Source organism: Pyrus communis, chromosome 14 (assembly GCF_963583255.1).
Source record: "Pyrus communis chromosome 14, drPyrComm1.1, whole genome shotgun sequence".
NCBI lineage: Eukaryota > Viridiplantae > Streptophyta > Magnoliopsida > Rosales > Rosaceae > Pyrus > Pyrus communis.
The window spans coordinates 22,213,993-22,230,897 of record NC_084816.1 but is presented as its reverse complement, the minus strand read 5'-3'; the positions used below and the strand labels follow the sequence as shown (position 1 = coordinate 22,230,897).

General features: G+C 37.6%; 1 protein-coding gene and 1 pseudogene across 1 annotated transcript; both read right to left on the bottom strand.

Moving 5' to 3' along the window:
* Positions 1 to 3,457: 3,457 nt before the first annotated feature.
* On the bottom strand, positions 3,458 to 5,848 carry LOC137714597 (NADP-dependent alkenal double bond reductase P2-like; annotated as a pseudogene).
* A 1,018-nt stretch (positions 5,849 to 6,866) lies between these two features.
* Positions 6,867 to 9,462, bottom strand: LOC137715118 (polygalacturonase-like). The gene is made up of 3 exons (XM_068454345.1): positions 8,885 to 9,462; positions 7,788 to 8,077; positions 6,867 to 7,668 (listed from the first exon to the last, which is right to left on the bottom strand). Exons 1-3 carry the CDS (start codon positions 9,341 to 9,343, stop codon positions 7,221 to 7,223), a joined length of 1,197 nt encoding a protein of 398 aa, XP_068310446.1. The 5' UTR covers positions 9,344 to 9,462; the 3' UTR covers positions 6,867 to 7,220.
* Between the last annotated feature and the right edge of the window lie 7,443 nt (positions 9,463 to 16,905).

Below are 16,905 nucleotides of genomic sequence, written 5' to 3'. Positions count from 1 at the left end.
AAAAATGCAAAATATCAAAATTGGTCTTTCATATTCAAAGAGTGGTACTATAACGACCTATTTGACTCTATTTATTTTCTCAACCAACTTATAGTTGTATACTTGTATTTATCATGAATATTTACACTAATTAGTAGTTGAGTAGGCATACCCTTACTCTATAAATTGGATAAAGTTGAAAATTATATAATTAGATCAAGACGGAAAAAGCATATACTATGTGAAAAATACATATGTGTATTATTCAGCAAATTCTTTAAAATAGTGAATACTTGTTTATTTTATTTTATTTCTTTAACAATTTGTTTTGAAATGTAAGCTTTATGTGTATAATTAAAAACTGGTGGGAACATAATGTGTATTAAACGTCACTACATCCATAACAAGTACGTTGAAGTTAAAAGAGGTACAATTTAATGCATTATTCATACAGAAAGTATATCTATTTAAAAAAATACACTAATCTAGTTTACTTTTGACTTGTATTATTTCACTTTTCCAGTTTTAGCATCCATTCCCATAAATAACCCTTCCCAGTCACTAAATTGTTGTATCATTGAGTGGAAAGTAGGTTTTTTTTCATGAATCAAAAATTGAAAAACAAAGAGTTCTGTCATATTATTCTTAATTTGGACGTTCTTAGAATTTAAAATTTTTATTTTTATGGATTTATATATAGCTATATCAAATATATAAAAATTAATTAATTTGTCAAATATATAAAAATTAATTAATTTATTTTAGACACATGAGTTAACGTTTCCCACATTCCAAATTAATTAATTTTAAGAAAAGGATAATATTTTTTAAAACGTGAACAAATTCTATGACCAGGAAAGAATTGCATGAACAACCCAATTATTTTATATAATAATTCGTGGGGTAGATGAGTACGTAGATCAATGTTATGTTTAAAACACATGAACAAATTGTGGCAGGGGAGAGGGGCCCCTGTGAATATATAAAGCGACTCTAGGCTTCCTCCCAATGATTTTCCCAAGGAATATAGTGTTTGGCTGCATGGAAAAAGTCGATCGTGGCAGCCTTTCATGGATGCGACGGTCTGTCCTATCGCACCTCAAACAAATTTGACCTTTTAATTTCCTGCTGGGACAATATTCGATATAAACTTTTGTCCCGGTTCTACCGAACAAGGAGCATGAAGTCAAAGTGACGCTAGACTGCGATGTGTGTTTTGGAGATAAAGATTAAAGAAAGAGATTCTTATTTTATTAAAAAAGAATATTTGTTGTGGGATCTGTTTTATATCGAACTTCAACAATTCGAATTGTTTATTTTGTCAATCTCAATTTATAGATCATATTTGCAAAAATTCAATTCAATCTGAAACCATTTGCAAATTTAACTATCACAATGAAATTTCAATTTTTTGTATAACAAAGTGTTCGTTAATTTTTTTTAATTCAATTGGATGTCTCAAATATTTCCAATTTGGCTAGTATTTTGCACGGATAATTTGTGAGGTACAACTTGAAAAACAAACGGTTCAAATCGTTAAACTTCAATGTGGTGTAAATCCCACAACTAATCCCTATTTTTATGAAAATTGAGAATGCCTTCTCTTAAATCCTCCTCTAGTAGATATTGTGGAAGGAGATAGTGTGGAAGGGTGAAAGGATTGGGAATCGGGAGGGTCTTGAAGCTTGATTTGATTAGGGGAGGCAAGTTAGAAGGACGTTGACATGCTCATCTTCAATATGTGGCATTGGTAGAATCGTAGAGGGAAATGAATCATCTCTGGATCTCTTCCATCAAGTCCACCAAGATCACAAATTCGGATATTTGAAATTTGATCCAGCGGCTACAAGTAAGGGTCCACTTTAAAAGTTATACTAACTTTAGCTGTTGGATCAAATTTCAAAGGCTCAAATTTGTGGACTCGGTGAACTTGGTGGAAGGGATCCGGAGATGACATTCTCAACCGTAAGCCTATAACTACTATAAATGTGAGGATGATTCTTTTAAATTGAGATTTTTTATAAATTTTTTGTCGTCTCACAATTTAATGTTAATTTTTGTATTAATATTATAAAATATTATGTAAAAAAATATGAGATAGTGAGTTTGTGTTGAAGTAGGAGGCCAGATAAGCAATGACATTGACCGCATGTTTGCTTTTTAGAAGGGACCTGGATTGTCTGCCCTCCCCATCCTATACCCCCATCCCCTCCTATTTCTGTGGTCACAGTTAAGCTACGTCAATATTTTATATTGATTTTTTTTTTATAGAAATAATAAGACTAAAAGCAATAGGAATATAAAATGTTGATTTAACTTAACCGTGATTACAGAAATAGAAGGGGATGTGAAGGGTATAGGATGGGGGAGGGCAGACAATCTAGGTTCTTTTAGAAGGCACTCATTACTTAGGGCTGGTTATGGGTAACATTGATCCACCAAAATCTAGGGTTCTTCCAGGGAATAATTTCTCCCTCTCATTATAAGTAACTTTCATATCTAATATAAATAATGTATGATAATAATCAAAACAAAATTGTTATTAGCACTTAAGAAATTTATTTTACATTCACAAGACTCTTTGTAATGCAATTTATCTATTATATTCCTATTAAAGAGGAGTTGCCCAATGATTGGAGCGAATTCCAAACTTTTATTCCACATGATTCATCCTGAGTTTGATCTCTGACTGAAATGTCTATGTGAGTCTTTCGACTTTCAGGAGAGCAAATTGTCGTGGCTTCATCACCAGCTTGTCTCGTAAAAAAAAAGTGTACTTAGAAACTTTTTAAAGTGTCAATAGAAACTGTATTAATTAAAATTCAACTTTTTAGGCCATTCAACACTACGGTATGATAATATTGCTCTTCGCTTAAAAGTGAAAGGTCTTACGTTCGAATCTCGTGGATGGACAATTCAATACCAAATTAGGCTGCCCATTGTGTAGCTTAGCCGAACTCTCCATCAGTGTAAAAATATTGATATGCTAAAAAAATTCAATTTTTTAGTATTAGCTTGAACTTTTTTTATTAGATGTCGTTGTCATTGGTTGTCAATCGTGAATATATAAAATATAAAATAATTAACATAGAGTGCATAAACTAATAATCGTCCAAATACATGTGAAAACCATTGTCATTATAATTTTTGAATCATTTGTTGTGGAGAACTGTCATGAGGTTTATTCCAGTGACATCAATCAAATTAGTAGTCTCTTAATTTTGATTGTAGTGGCAGTGAATGGCAAGAACCAAGGGCATGAAGTTGTGTAGGGCAAAAGGTGCCTTTGCTTGGGTCGACCTATCCAGGAGGTTGCCACCAGCTCTGAGTGTGCTGAAGGATGTGTTAAGCACAATCAAAAGGCCAGTGACATTGTTGGATATAACAAACCTCTCACTCCTGCGTAAAGATGGACATCCTTCAATTTATGGGGTGGGAGGCCGCACCGGAATGGACCGTAGTCATTGCCTCATTGGATTTATGGGGTGGGAGGCCGCACCGGAATGGACCGTAGTCATTGCCTCATTGGTGTCTTTGTGGAGTCCCAGATACTCTGAATGAGATTATCTACAATTTTATTCTTTGATATTGAAATAAGGGCATGTAGATAATGTTGGAAATATAGGCGATGTGGATGCTACTTCTCCTACAACAAAATACATAAATATTAGTAAATGATAATTTATGTTGACATGGTAAATCATCATATAAAATAATGAAACAATACGATACTTGTCTTTTGTAGGCAGAAACACTCTTTGTTGATGCTTGATCAGAACAAGATTTTAGGCTAAGGCGTGGAAACTCACCTTTCTTAAGAGTAGATTTTGCTCATCTGAGATAATGTCTTAGTGTAGCAGGTTATGGTGCCCTACTCTCTATGCGATCAAAAGCATAGGTTTTCTCAACTTTTAAGAATTTCATAACGAAAATTGTTACAATACTTTAACATTGTCAAGCAAAACTAACTATAAAATCCTATGATGTGTTGTGTCCGAAAGCAGGAAAGATACAGCAAGTGAATGGGGGAAAAAGATGCCAAGTTTATACCTTTTCTTTACTTCCAGCACTTCCGACAACGTAACAACCCAACAACTTTGCAAACTGTCCAACTACCTGACCAACTGCACCAGATGCCGCTGAAATGAAGACGTATTCTCCCTTCTTAGGAGAACAAACTTCGTTGAAGCCTGCATAGGCAGTCATACCAGGCATACTACAGAAGAAGGAAAAAGGAAATGCACATAAATTACAGGGAGCATTGAGGGTACATGTCAAAGGACATGAGAAAATCACACGAACTGTCCTAGTACATCTTCCAAACCATTAAAAAGATAAATGCAAGACTCTGCTTTTATAACTCATAAGTCCCAACTCAACTAAAGTTATCTAGGGGACTCAATTCGCTTATATCCAAAAGTCTTTTAAAACTTCTGTCGAAAATCTAAGATCATTAGCAGTCATCATCACAATTTCCAACGGTAAGCCAACTAATTTAAATGATTAAAGGCAACTCAAACACATTCGAGTTCAAAAAAGAAACACATCAAACACTACTTTCGGTTAAAAGTATTTTGGGGCTAGTTTTCAGTGCGCAGCTTGAACTTTGACAAACTAGCCCCAAAAGTATGTTTATTTGACACACACACACAGAGAAACTGTCAATCTATAGATGATAGTTTCCATTAGTTGAAACAGGCAGATACATAAATATGTTGAACCATCTTTTTCTTTTCAAAACTGAGTTCCACACACACACACACACACACACACACACACAGAGAAACTGTCAATCTATAGATGACAGTTTCCATTAGTTGAAACAGGCAGATACATAAATATGTTGAACCATCTTTTCCTTTCAAAACTGAGTTCGACCTAAACATCGTGGGTGACCAAACAACTTACCGAGAATGCCAGTGTAGTAGGAAAGGGGTACATCGGTGTGTTGGATCTTACGGAGGCTTTCCAGTGCGGTGATTACACTGTACTCTTCCCATTTGGTTGTACCTCAGACTAGGTCACCTTCCTTAAAGTTCGAGTTTCTGGAATCCAAAACTTTAGCCACTCCATACCCACTCAAGGGCTGCAGTGGTTTCATCAAGAATTGTTAGCAGATACAGTCTACTCTCAGCACTCTATACAACAACCACATCAAATTTTAAAAGCATACATCCACACACACACACACACACACACACACACACATATATATATGTATATGTATATATAGTTCAACAATTTGACCCGTGGAAGAATTGAATGCCACACCAATGTGTTTGAAATGTTCAAGCAATTACATGTTCAAGTTCAAAGGCCACTAAATTTCCAAATTTAAAAAAAAAAAAAAAAAGTAAAATAAAAAAGGGACTGAAAGTCTCGAAGGTTGCTAATTTGGACGAAATCTCTGCCTAAAAAGTCCTGAAATTAAAAATCGATTATTGTTTCTACACTAGACATATAATTTTCTGCTGAGAAATGAAAATCAAAGGAAAAGACAAATAAGTAATACGAGTGTTTACGTACAGAGCCAGGGGCATAGGGTGTAAAATAAGCTGAAGTTTCGTCTCCAGGTTTTCTCATAAGGATGCGCATCACAGGATCACATGACAAGTAGAGGTTCTTCACCAACACGGCTTTCGAAGCTTCGTCTTCATCATCAGGGAGTTTCAACTTGAAGGTGGCAGCATCGGTAAAATTCATGTCCGACTCTTTGGAAGACCCCTTCACATACTCCATGAATATCACCTGTTTGTTCTTCACTTCCGCCATGGCTTTCGATTTTGCTTTCTCTTTACCTGCACTGCGCTACCCCTGCATCTCTCTGTCACTCGTTCTGGTTTGATCAATGGCGTAGCCACTGTAGCGCAGGGAGGTTTTCTTGTGTTACTCATATTTACTTTTTACACCTCTCTTTTAATTGTTGGTTGTAATGATCAAATGAATTGAAGATGATCACTAACAAAATATTAATAAGGCTGTGTTAGAAGTAAAATGGGTTTGTGAATAGATCTATTCTTTTTGTAAACTCATGCTTATACCTACTCAATTTCAATATAGATTGTTATTTTGACCTATATTTAGTAGATGAGAAGTAGTGAATAATGGTTTTATGCTAAAAATTATAAATAATACGTTTTATGCTAAAAATTATAAATTAGTTCTATCTCTAGTCCCCTTTATTTACTTATTCTTGATTTAATTAGTATGTTAATTATTTATATGGTCCTTGAATTTATCGGTTAGGATTATGATTTTGAGAATAGTTTATATTATATTGTTGTTCTTTTATATTGATCATTATATAATTTTATATAAGCAAAAAAACAAACATATAATTTTATGGTACTATTTTCAGCTAGCCCATCCAAGAAAAAAATTCTAGCTCCACCCTTGGGTTTGATGCAAAATTTGCGAAATTTTTCATAATCTAACGTTTGACTAATTACAAAAATTGAGAGGATAATGCTAAAGTCAAAATTCGTATGAAAAATTAAGAGGATAATTTATTTTTCCTTCCAAAATTAATTAAAGGCCCCATTTGAAGAATGTGTCATATTTAAGCCTTGTGGTCCAGCCCCAATATATCTATAGTTACAAAAATACCGATAATGCTATTTAGACATACTTTTTAATGGAGTAAGTTGGTTTTTTTTATATTTACACTAAGAAAACGAGAAAAAATTAGTTGCGAACTCGTTATTCACTTCTTACTTTTTTAAAAATATATTAAAAATTTGTCAAAATTATATTTTTAAATAGCATTACTCTGAAAAAAAAAATACATAAAGTTGTCTGAATCTTTTACCCAAATTAAAAACTACAAATTTCCATATAAACCAAATCCATAAAATTAATTGAAAACAAAAGCACATATAGACAATACATTTACTTTTAATTCATATTGCATTTATCACTTTCAAGTTACAACATTCCATAATACAAAGCACCCAATGCAAAAGAGAATCTCTCCATGAAGTGGGTTTGGATGATGCAGCGCCAGGCTCTAAGGAAGCCCAATAGGCTGCCAACACGGCAGGCTCAAGCAAAATACATCTCAATACATCAACTACGTAGAGCTAGAGCTAGACCTAGACCTACTACTCTAGAAATATTCTTTAATTCTTATATATATATATATATATATAGTTTATAGTATGACTAGTCCCTTCTTTTTTATCCCAACTAGTACTACGAGACTCCGAGTGAGGAGGAGTAGATGGAAAAAACTACAACTCGAGTTAGAAACAACTTGTCGGCTGAACCGTACCGGCAGTTGTTCCGCCTGCATGGATGCAGGAAGCTTCAGCTGCTTGGTTATTGTAAGTGAGCTTCACATCTTGCAGTCTGATCCCGTTGCAAGGATACATGGAACTACAATCGAATTTCACCGCCACTTCCGTCGCCGATGTACCATGAATGTCTTGATACGTCACATCGCTGACCTTAACTCCAGAAGCTTGGCCAGGGCAACCTTTGTCATTAGGGCAGTAATTTTGATCAATAACGATTGGATTTTGAACGTTGGTCATCACAATATGTTGGAAAAGAATGCTCCTAGCAAATCCAGTGCTAGGTCTCCCCCAAGACTTAATTCTGACGCCGTTTTCAGTACCAGTGAATGTAACTGTTTTAACTGTAACATTTTGTACACCGGCTTCTTGTTGGTCCTTCCCTAAACTCCCAATGCTGCACAAGCAAATATTGTTAAAGTTAGAAGTGTATTATTATACATTAATCTAGCTAATAATTAGCTTAAATAATATGTATACAATTTTTTTAAATTTTTTTTGTAGCTAGATATGTACCTGATTCCGTGGCCGGGTCCACATGCGACGTTTTCAATCCACAAATTGGTAGTGCCGGGGCCAACTGAGACACAGTCGTCACCGGTTGAAATTTTGGAGTCGAGAATGGTGACTCCAGATGACATTTGGACATGGATGCCATCGGTGTTGGGGCTGTTGCCGGCCGCGTTAACCTTGACACCTTGCATTTTCACATTTTGGCAGCCGTTGACGACAATGTGGAACATTTGGCTGTTTAGTGATATTAATCCACTCACCACAACGTTGTTGGAGTTCGAAAAGCTCAGTGTCTGCACATATGATTAATTTACACAAATTAACTTCCGTATACAGATACATAATTGCGTATTAACTAAAGTACTAAGTCTAAATGGAATTTGGAACTTAATTATTAACTCATAATTCCCCTAGTGCAAGCAATTAAGTGGTTGACGTTTGAAATTATCGATATCAGTTATATAATATCATACAAGCACATGCATTTGTGGGGTTTTATCATCAATTTTTATGATATTGTTGCTTTGATCCGACAATTGGTGAAGGCATGAGGTTGAGTCAGAAATCGTGCGAGGGATGAACGGTAGAGAAAGCAAATTCACATGTGGATGCATTATGAATATCTAGAAACATGAATAGAGAAAGGATATAGTGTCCCATGATGTCTCGGACGTCTCTTTCGACATAAACATGATATTATGTTGCAACTCCTTGTACAAGAACTCAAGCTAGCTCTTTAGAAGTAAGAACACAATGAGACTAATGTTCTTTAATTAGGACCAGTTACCTGTCCATATTCCCATTTCCCAGAAAACCGAACGACCCATATATAGTTAAAAGTGGTTAATGGAAAAAACCGTCATTAGTACGTTACCGGTGGAAATTGAACAATTATTAATTTAATAATGTTCCACTAATTAATCACTTCCTTAAGTCACCACCTAATTAACTTAATTTTTACTTGAGACATAGCACGTAATCACAATAGTTAATATCTTGTATATGAATAAAAGGTACTGGGACACTGTTGAGACGACGTTCCAACTTTTCTTTATAAAAAAATTAACCATCGATGAAATAAGTGAAGAGGTTAAACTTACAGTTGCTCCGCTGGGGCAACTCTTGCCCGAGGACTTGCAATCCCACAATCCGGTGCCCTGACCGTCGAGAACTCCACCGGAAATCGTGACCCCATTGACATGCTGAAAGAGAAGCCAGTTACCGGCATTTCCAATGACCCGGTAATCAGACGGGGCGACGAGAGTGCCGGCAATGCGGAAGGTGATGGCGTTGTTCTTGCATGGCCCAGAGAACACGGCATTGCCAAGCAAGAACCTCCCTGCGGGGACATATATGACAGCAGGGTTGACGGAGGCACAAGCATTGGACCACGCAGAGAGGAAGGCCTTGGTGGAGTCAGTACTGCCATCTGCTTTGGCTCCTAAACTGCTCACACTGAAAGTGACGGCTGCAGCATCCACATTAGTAATGCTTATAGCCATCATCAACAACGCAAAAACTGCAGCTGCTGGATATGAGAGGCTTTTGGGGTTTGCCATTTGTGCTGGCTGGTTTTAGGATTTTCTGATTTGAAAAAGGAGTGAGATGGAGATGTAGGAGAAATAAAGAGGCTACTTGTCTTAATTACTTTAGAACGAGTAGTTGAAAGGGGAGGATGAGATGGGAAGTGTGGAAGTTGCAACGGTTTTGAGGGGTATTTATAGGTGTGAAATGAAGAAATGGATAATTAATAAAATTGCAAATTTGTGGGCAAATCAATCAGGTAATAAAAATGAAATAGTAAGCAAGCAAGAGGCGCCGAAATTTACGTAGGTTTATTTCTTTATTTATTTATTTTTTTTTACTTTATAAAAATGACCTTACGTATTGCGGCTTGGGGTACTGTAATCACGTATACTGTATAAACGCACCAGTGCACACCAAACACCCCACCTGGGCCACCTCCATTCTGAATCATCTTTCTTTACGGTTTACTAAATTAGTTTGCTGATGTTATACGTAGCTTGGTTGGCTGCTTGAAGCGCAAGTTCAATGCCCTCGATCACTTCACATCTCTCTTCATTTCATTCTCTGCGATCACTTGACATATTTGACATATCTATTGAAAAAGAAGATAATTTAGCATTTGTATTCAATTTGTCACATCAATCATCAAATATAATTTTGACATATTATTTTTTACATCTCATTTGAAGATGTTAGACATTTATGCAACAGTAATAACGGAATACGTGCATACAATAGCACTGCGGCACTCCTCATATACATGTGAATGTAATTCAACATTTTGCCTTGTTAGGTTGGGTAGGGTTGCAATTTGAAGGAGGCTAGAGGGTACGTACGTAATTTACATAGGAGGGGGAAAAGCATTGGTAACATGAGTTACGACTACGGGCAGAGGCCGTGATAAATGCAAGCGAATGGAGTAGAAAACGGAGAAACAAGCGGCGGCGTGTCATTTCCAACTAACACAACACGACTCCCTTACCTTCTGTTGATTTTGTTGGTTAATTATTGGACTTTATGTAATGTAATATTCATCTCAATTCAGGTAAATTGGCAATATGCATGCATGGACCCCTCTCTCCAAACACCCCTCCCTGTCCTTCCATTCCATGAAGAGATTTTTCATTGTAACGGTAACACGTGATACATTTTCTGTATTCTCGTCACAATGAAATTTTTTTTTTCAATGTCTATGTGTTACTCTAAATGTTATTATACAAGTAGTTAAGGAATACTTGAAAAAAAAAATTTATTCCACTTGTGTAATAACATAGCACATCACCCCATATTTCAAGTACATTTAACAATCTCTCGATTCCATGCATCATGTTTGACTGTTTTCATTACTTTCATTACTTTTTTTTAAAAGAAAACTAATGAAAAATGTTTGAAAACTTTGAGTTTTAACGGACAAAATAAAGGGTAAAATGAATAGTACCAGGATTGATTTTTTAATATAAAAATGTGGTTTTTCGTTAAAGTGAACAGTACCGTACACTTTTCTTTAAAACTTTTTTTTTTTTAATAACTTTAATTTGCTGTTTGTGTTTGGACATGGTTCCTTCTTGATCAGGCTAATCTATATATCCTAATCAATCATTTCATACATACTGTCTCAAACCTAAAAATTGTTATAAACTGCCTAACTGTATAAAATAGCTGCTATAACTCTATTATAGTTTTTTAGACGAAACGATAAGAGTTTTATTATATTTCTCATATATGTAGTTATTATATATGTTCACCGCGCATTTTTATCTTCTTTCCAGCACTCTTAAATCTCTTTTTGCAAATTTAAAAGGAGATTGTTATCTTACATTAGTGTTCGATTTTATCCCTTGTTTGGTACACTTAACCTCTCAGTTGAAAAAAAAAAACATATATAATTTCTTAAGTGTAAATAAACCTTATTGGACATTATGCTATTACGACTCATCGAATGATCAGATATAGTTACTATGGAGCCAAAAATAATCAAGACACACCAGGTTTCCTACATGCAAGCAGTGGAGAATCATCCATCAACCGAGTCAAGAGTGCCCAAAATAGGTAACAAGTTCAAATTTATCTCATCCATCTTTACTCCATATCCTCTACAAGGAAATCATTCCATAACCTTCAAAACCTTCCTTATAAATTAAATTAATTAGGCTAATTAATGGATTAATTCCTAATTAATTCATTAACCACCCAATTAATCACCCATTATACCAATTATCACCCATTACACACCAAAAATACCCCAAAGGGCCGGCCACCTTTTCTCCAAAGGGGATCGGCCATGCTCTATATATTGAACCCCATTTTTTTTCCTCTAAAAAGCTAGTTCCACACTCTTGCAAAACTCCCAAAAACTCTTCAAACACTATTCTCTCTAAATTCTAACATTGGCATCGGAGGTTCTTTGGCCAAGCCCCCCCCCCCCCCAATTCATTGTGGGCGCGTGGGGCTCTTGGCCTTGACCTAAGGTGTTAATTCTTTTGTTGGTGCAATTTTGTCAAAGAAGAAGAAGGATGAAATTTGCATCCACAAATAGGTGCTTACATTGAGAGTTGAAATTCACACTCGTAGAAGACTCTTGCATAAAAAGGTTTTTTCTCTATTTTCTAGTCCACTTGTATTTTTTCGTACGTTCTTATTATTAGAATTTTTTATTTACGAAGATTCTTTGATGAAATGAAAAAAAGAAATACAATGGCTAGAAAATTTAGAAAACTCCATGAGTGAAAATTCCAATATTTAAGAAATGGGACCGCGGTGATCCACGAGACTAAATGTGATCTTAGGGGGAGTGGCACCACCACCACAAGGTTCCACCATGGAAACCACCGCGGTGGCCACCCGCGGCAAGGTCCATGGCACCACTACCACGACCCGAGCCGTGCCACCAAAGCAAGCCCAAGCTGTGCCATCCAAGGCTCATAGCACCAAGGCCACGACCCAAGCCATGTCATTCTAAGCCCAATGCAAGCCCAACACGTTGCCAAGCCGAGCCCTAGCCTCGCACCCACGTGTGCCACACGCTGAGCAGCCCACTTCCATGGCCCAACCTGCTTTCATCGAGTAGTCTGCTCTCGTGGCCCAACCTGTTCCCGTGGTCCAACCTGCTCCCGTGGCCCAACCTACTCCCACAGCCCAGTCTGCTCCCGTGGCCTTCCAAGCAGCCCAAATTGGTCCAAGATTAGTTCAACCGTCCCGGCTCCAAATTTTCAAACCGATGATCAAACCGGGAGCATTTTCACCATATTTTTCTACGGATTTGACATTTCCCAACTCAAATCTCACTCCCGGAGTCTACCACACTTCCACTGCTCAAGGAGAAACATTCCTTCCAATTTCTTCCAATCCAAATGGTGAACAACACTTGTCTCGACAAGTCATAGAGTTGAGGAGCGCCCTAGTACAGTAGACGACCTTGGTGAACCAGCTTTTGTAGCGCATGAAGATGCAACGTGCTCCAAACGAGGTGTCATGAAGAAGGACAAGGGCAGACGAAAAACCTCTCCAGGAGCATCCCGACAGGCAACCACTCAACGTGCCACGAATCGAGCGTTTGGGCAGAGTACACTCTCGATTGGGCCCCGAGATAGCGTATACTCCCGTCTTAGCGCCTGGAGGAACGTGCACTCTCGACTAGGCCCACGGATGAGCATACACTCATGATTGGGGCCACACTCCGATAATTAACATGAGCAGTCTTCCAAGCGAAGTGTTCATTCGCGGTTAGGCCCACAAGGAGCATCATTCATATCACATCAGGGTAGGCAGCATGACGGGTGGAGAGAAGCAATCACTCAATCCGGCTCAAGTTCAAGCAGCAGCCTACGAAATCCCTCACCTGTTAGGAATCCACCACATGCACTGCTGTCGCGGCATAGACGTGCCGAGCACGTAGAAGAGCAGCCTAGACCAGCAGGTCAAGACAGGGGCAGCCAAGAGCTCTACCACTCCCAACATCGACAAATTCAGGAAGAAGTAGAAAGGCTCCAGACCGAGCGATTGTGCAATTTCCCGAGCAACGAAGATATTGATAAGGTGTTCCAATAAGACATGACCAACATGAGCGAGTCATCTTTCAATGGCAAGATCGAGCAGACGGGACTACCCTATATAGATTGCTGGATATAAAGACTACTTCTATTCCGACAAATGTAGCAGTTCAGCCTAATTGCATGCTGGGGGCAGGCGAGTACCAAAAGGACATACCAAGCCCAATTACCAAGAACCGGGGGCATGCTAAGGATTATTTCGGTTGTCCTAGCAGTCCAGTTTTCCTCATTTGTACTCACGACAATGATTTCCATGCTCTCCAGTGCGAGATGGTAAACCAATTCCCTGACACCCAAAAGGGTCTGCTCTCCAGTGCGAGAGGATAAACTAATTGCTCTCTAGTGAGATAGGGTAAACCAATTCCCCGACACCCATATGGGTATGCTCTCCAGTGCGAGAGGATAAACTAATTGCTCTCCAGTGCGAGAGAGTAAACTAAATCCCTGACACCCATCTGGGTAAGCTCTCAAGTGCGAGAATGCCACATAGCTCAAAAGATCGAATGCTTGAAGATCAACTAGGTAAATAGTTAGGGGGCAGTAGCCACTTTTGCACTTAACAGTTCACTCATCTGACACTTCATCTTCAGCAACTCTGATCTTGGCAGCTTTATCCTTGATTGCTTCATCTACGGCAGCTGAGAAATCAAACTCAAGCAGTTTCCTTATTTTTGGCAAGCAGCTCAGACATGGCAGCCCAAACCATTGCCCATGCCACGCCACTTCCTTGGCCTATGTCGAGCCAATCTTTGGCTTCAATCAAACTGAGCAGCACAAGTAATGGCCCCTGCCACACCACCTCCTTGGCCCATGATAAGCCGACTCCTGGCCCCTGCCAGCCGACATGCCACACCACCCTAATGGCTGCCCCGTGGCAGCACCTCCCAAGAAGAAGACAAAGAGAATTAAGTTTTCCTTACATCGGTGCGGGGCGGAGAGGACAAAGAAAGCAACGAAAGACGGTCCTTTGCACGGGCAAGTGTAGAAGATTGCTAGGGGAGGGGGAACAAATATCCTCTAAGCTTTCTCTCTCTTGTAGGGTAGAATAAATTGCTCTCCAAAGTTGATTTAACAACCCACTTAAGGTGGACTTAAATAGGTTTTGAGAGAAATTTATTTCCCTTTCCTAGAAGGATCTAATTTCATATTAAAGAGGGAATCTACATCAAAATAGGAAGCAGTCCTAGGGCAAGAAGATCTTTACACCTGTTGCCCTTTCCTACGAGTAGCCCAGTAGGTGTGGGGGCATTTGTGGATCGAAAAATAATCAAGAGGCGACACATGAATTTTTAGGTGAAGAGGACAAAATTACCCTCGAGACACACCGGGTTTCCTACATGTAAGCAGTGGAGAATCATCCATAAATCGAGTCAAGAGTGCCCAAAATAGGTAACAAGTTCAAATTTATCTCATCCATCTTTTATTCCATATCCTCTACAAGGAAATCATTCAATAACCTTCAAAACCTTCCTTATAAATTAAATTAATTAGGCTAATTAATGGATTAATTCCTAACTAATCCATTAATCACTCAATTAATCACCCATTATACCAATTAATCACCCATTACACACCAAAAATACCCCAAAGGGCCGGCCACCTTTTCTCCAAAGGGGACTGGCCATGCTCTATATATTGAACCCCATTTTTTCTCTAAAAAGCTAGTTCCACACTCTTGCAAAACTCCCAAAAACTCTCCAAACATTTTTCTCTCTAAATTCTAACTTTGGCATCGGAGGTTCTTCGGCCAAAGCCCCCCCATTCATCGTGGGTGCGTGGGGCTCTTACCCTTGACCTAATGTGTTAATTGTTTTGTAGGTGCAATTTTGTCCAAGAAGAAGAAGACGAAAATTTGCATCCACAACTACAAGAATTGGAAATTTGGCAAATGGTTAACACAAACAAATTATCATCCGGCCTCCATCGATCTACAAACAAATTAAATATATAATTATAAAGCATTTTAGAAACCCTGGAAGGCTGGAACATCAAAAGGGCGCCTTGCCTTTTCCTTGCGAGGTCATGTTTAATTAGAGCTAGCAGAATCTTATATATATATGTGTGTGTGTGTGTGTGTGTGTGTGTGTGTGTGTGTGTGGATCCATGCGACTACATTGCATGTGAAGCTTCCAATCCCCATTGAATGTAACACAAGATAAAATTATATATTTCTAGGCTTCTATCTAGCAACAATAGAAATTCCTGGTATTATTAATGTTTTAATTTTCCTTCTTCACCAGAAATAGAAAATAGGATTTCATCAACTTTACTTCCCGGTCTTAGTGTTTTGCTTGCTTCCATGAGTTAGGGCATGATTTGGGGTTTCGATCTCAAGCCCTCCAATCATTTAATCAGATAAGTAAGCCATGTCGTGAGCCCAAGCCATCGGCAAACAGCCCCATGTTAATGTTGTGAATAATATTATATGCATAAATAAGTTTTGAATATATACTCATATTGGTCAACATGTTTTATGGTGATGTTAACTAAAATTATTTTTGGATATTATTATCGATCTCATATCATCTTAATTAAACTTAGTTTTGGATATATATTTTCAAATTTCTTTTCATGTTTGTTGAGGACCCAAGTTTGAATCACTATTTAACAGTAAAATTAATTATATATCAATCTATTTCAGTGAATCTTAACTTTTAGCAAGGATATCAATAGCGGAATAAACTGTAGCACAACAAATATATACAAGTGAATATATGTGGCATGAAAGATCATCTTCTTGGAAGTAAAATATGTGTCTAAATTAATGAGTTAGATGGAAAGCAGATGGCGGTTTACCGTTTACCTAAGTGGTGGAAAGCAATAATGAATGTCCATTCTGCTGGTATGAATGATCAATCTTCATTGACATCTCCATCCACAACACCCCCCCCCCTCCTTTAACCGACTAACACTATTGTTTGTAACAAAAGAAAACAGAGGATAAAAGAAGATTAGACAAGCTAGGGTTGTCATGTGAACAAAGAATTATAAAACTTGTAAATGTATCCCACGAAAATGGCATGCATGTGCAAATCCGTTGAGTTGATAACTAATTATTGGCGTGACCATGAAGAGATAATATATGCCATAGCTATAGTCATTGTTGAGGAATGTATGAAATGTACGGGAACTAATTATTTCCCATTAATAAACGCTATAATGTACGTTATAATATAATTATTTTTTCTTCTTTTTTTATTCCAGTTAATCCAATGATTGCTTGGTCGCATTATAATTAAAAAAATAAGAAAAATAAAAAAAAAGGAAGGAATATTGATATAATGTTATAACAATTAGTGCATCTGCATCTCCTCCTTTAACGTTGCTCTCACATGCATGCATGACGATGTTTAATTTCGTATACACCAGGTAATTTGGATTAATAATTAACACGAATTCCTGGCTCTGGCCATTCACCAAAATTAAGCTTGGCCAGTCCACACTTGTCAGATCAGATCACAATCACAAGGAGCCAGTGATGGTCTCTGATTAAAACTTTCCCGGAATGTTTTGTCTGGGGAGTCGTGCTTGTTTCAGGGATTCCC

Bases quoted from the DNA above. Each gene is read 5' to 3' on its own strand.
- LOC137715118 (XM_068454345.1), bottom strand. From the start codon at position 9,343: ATGGCAAACCCCAAAAGCCTCTCATATCCAGCAGCTGCAGTTTTTGCG. The intron at 8,078-8,884 runs GTAAGTTTAACC...TCATATGTGCAG, and splicing joins GTTGCCCCAGCGGAGCAACT to ACACTGAGCTTTTCGAACTC. The intron at 7,669-7,787 runs GTACATATCTAG...TTGCTTGTGCAG, and splicing joins GGACCCGGCCACGGAATCAG to CATTGGGAGTTTAGGGAAGG.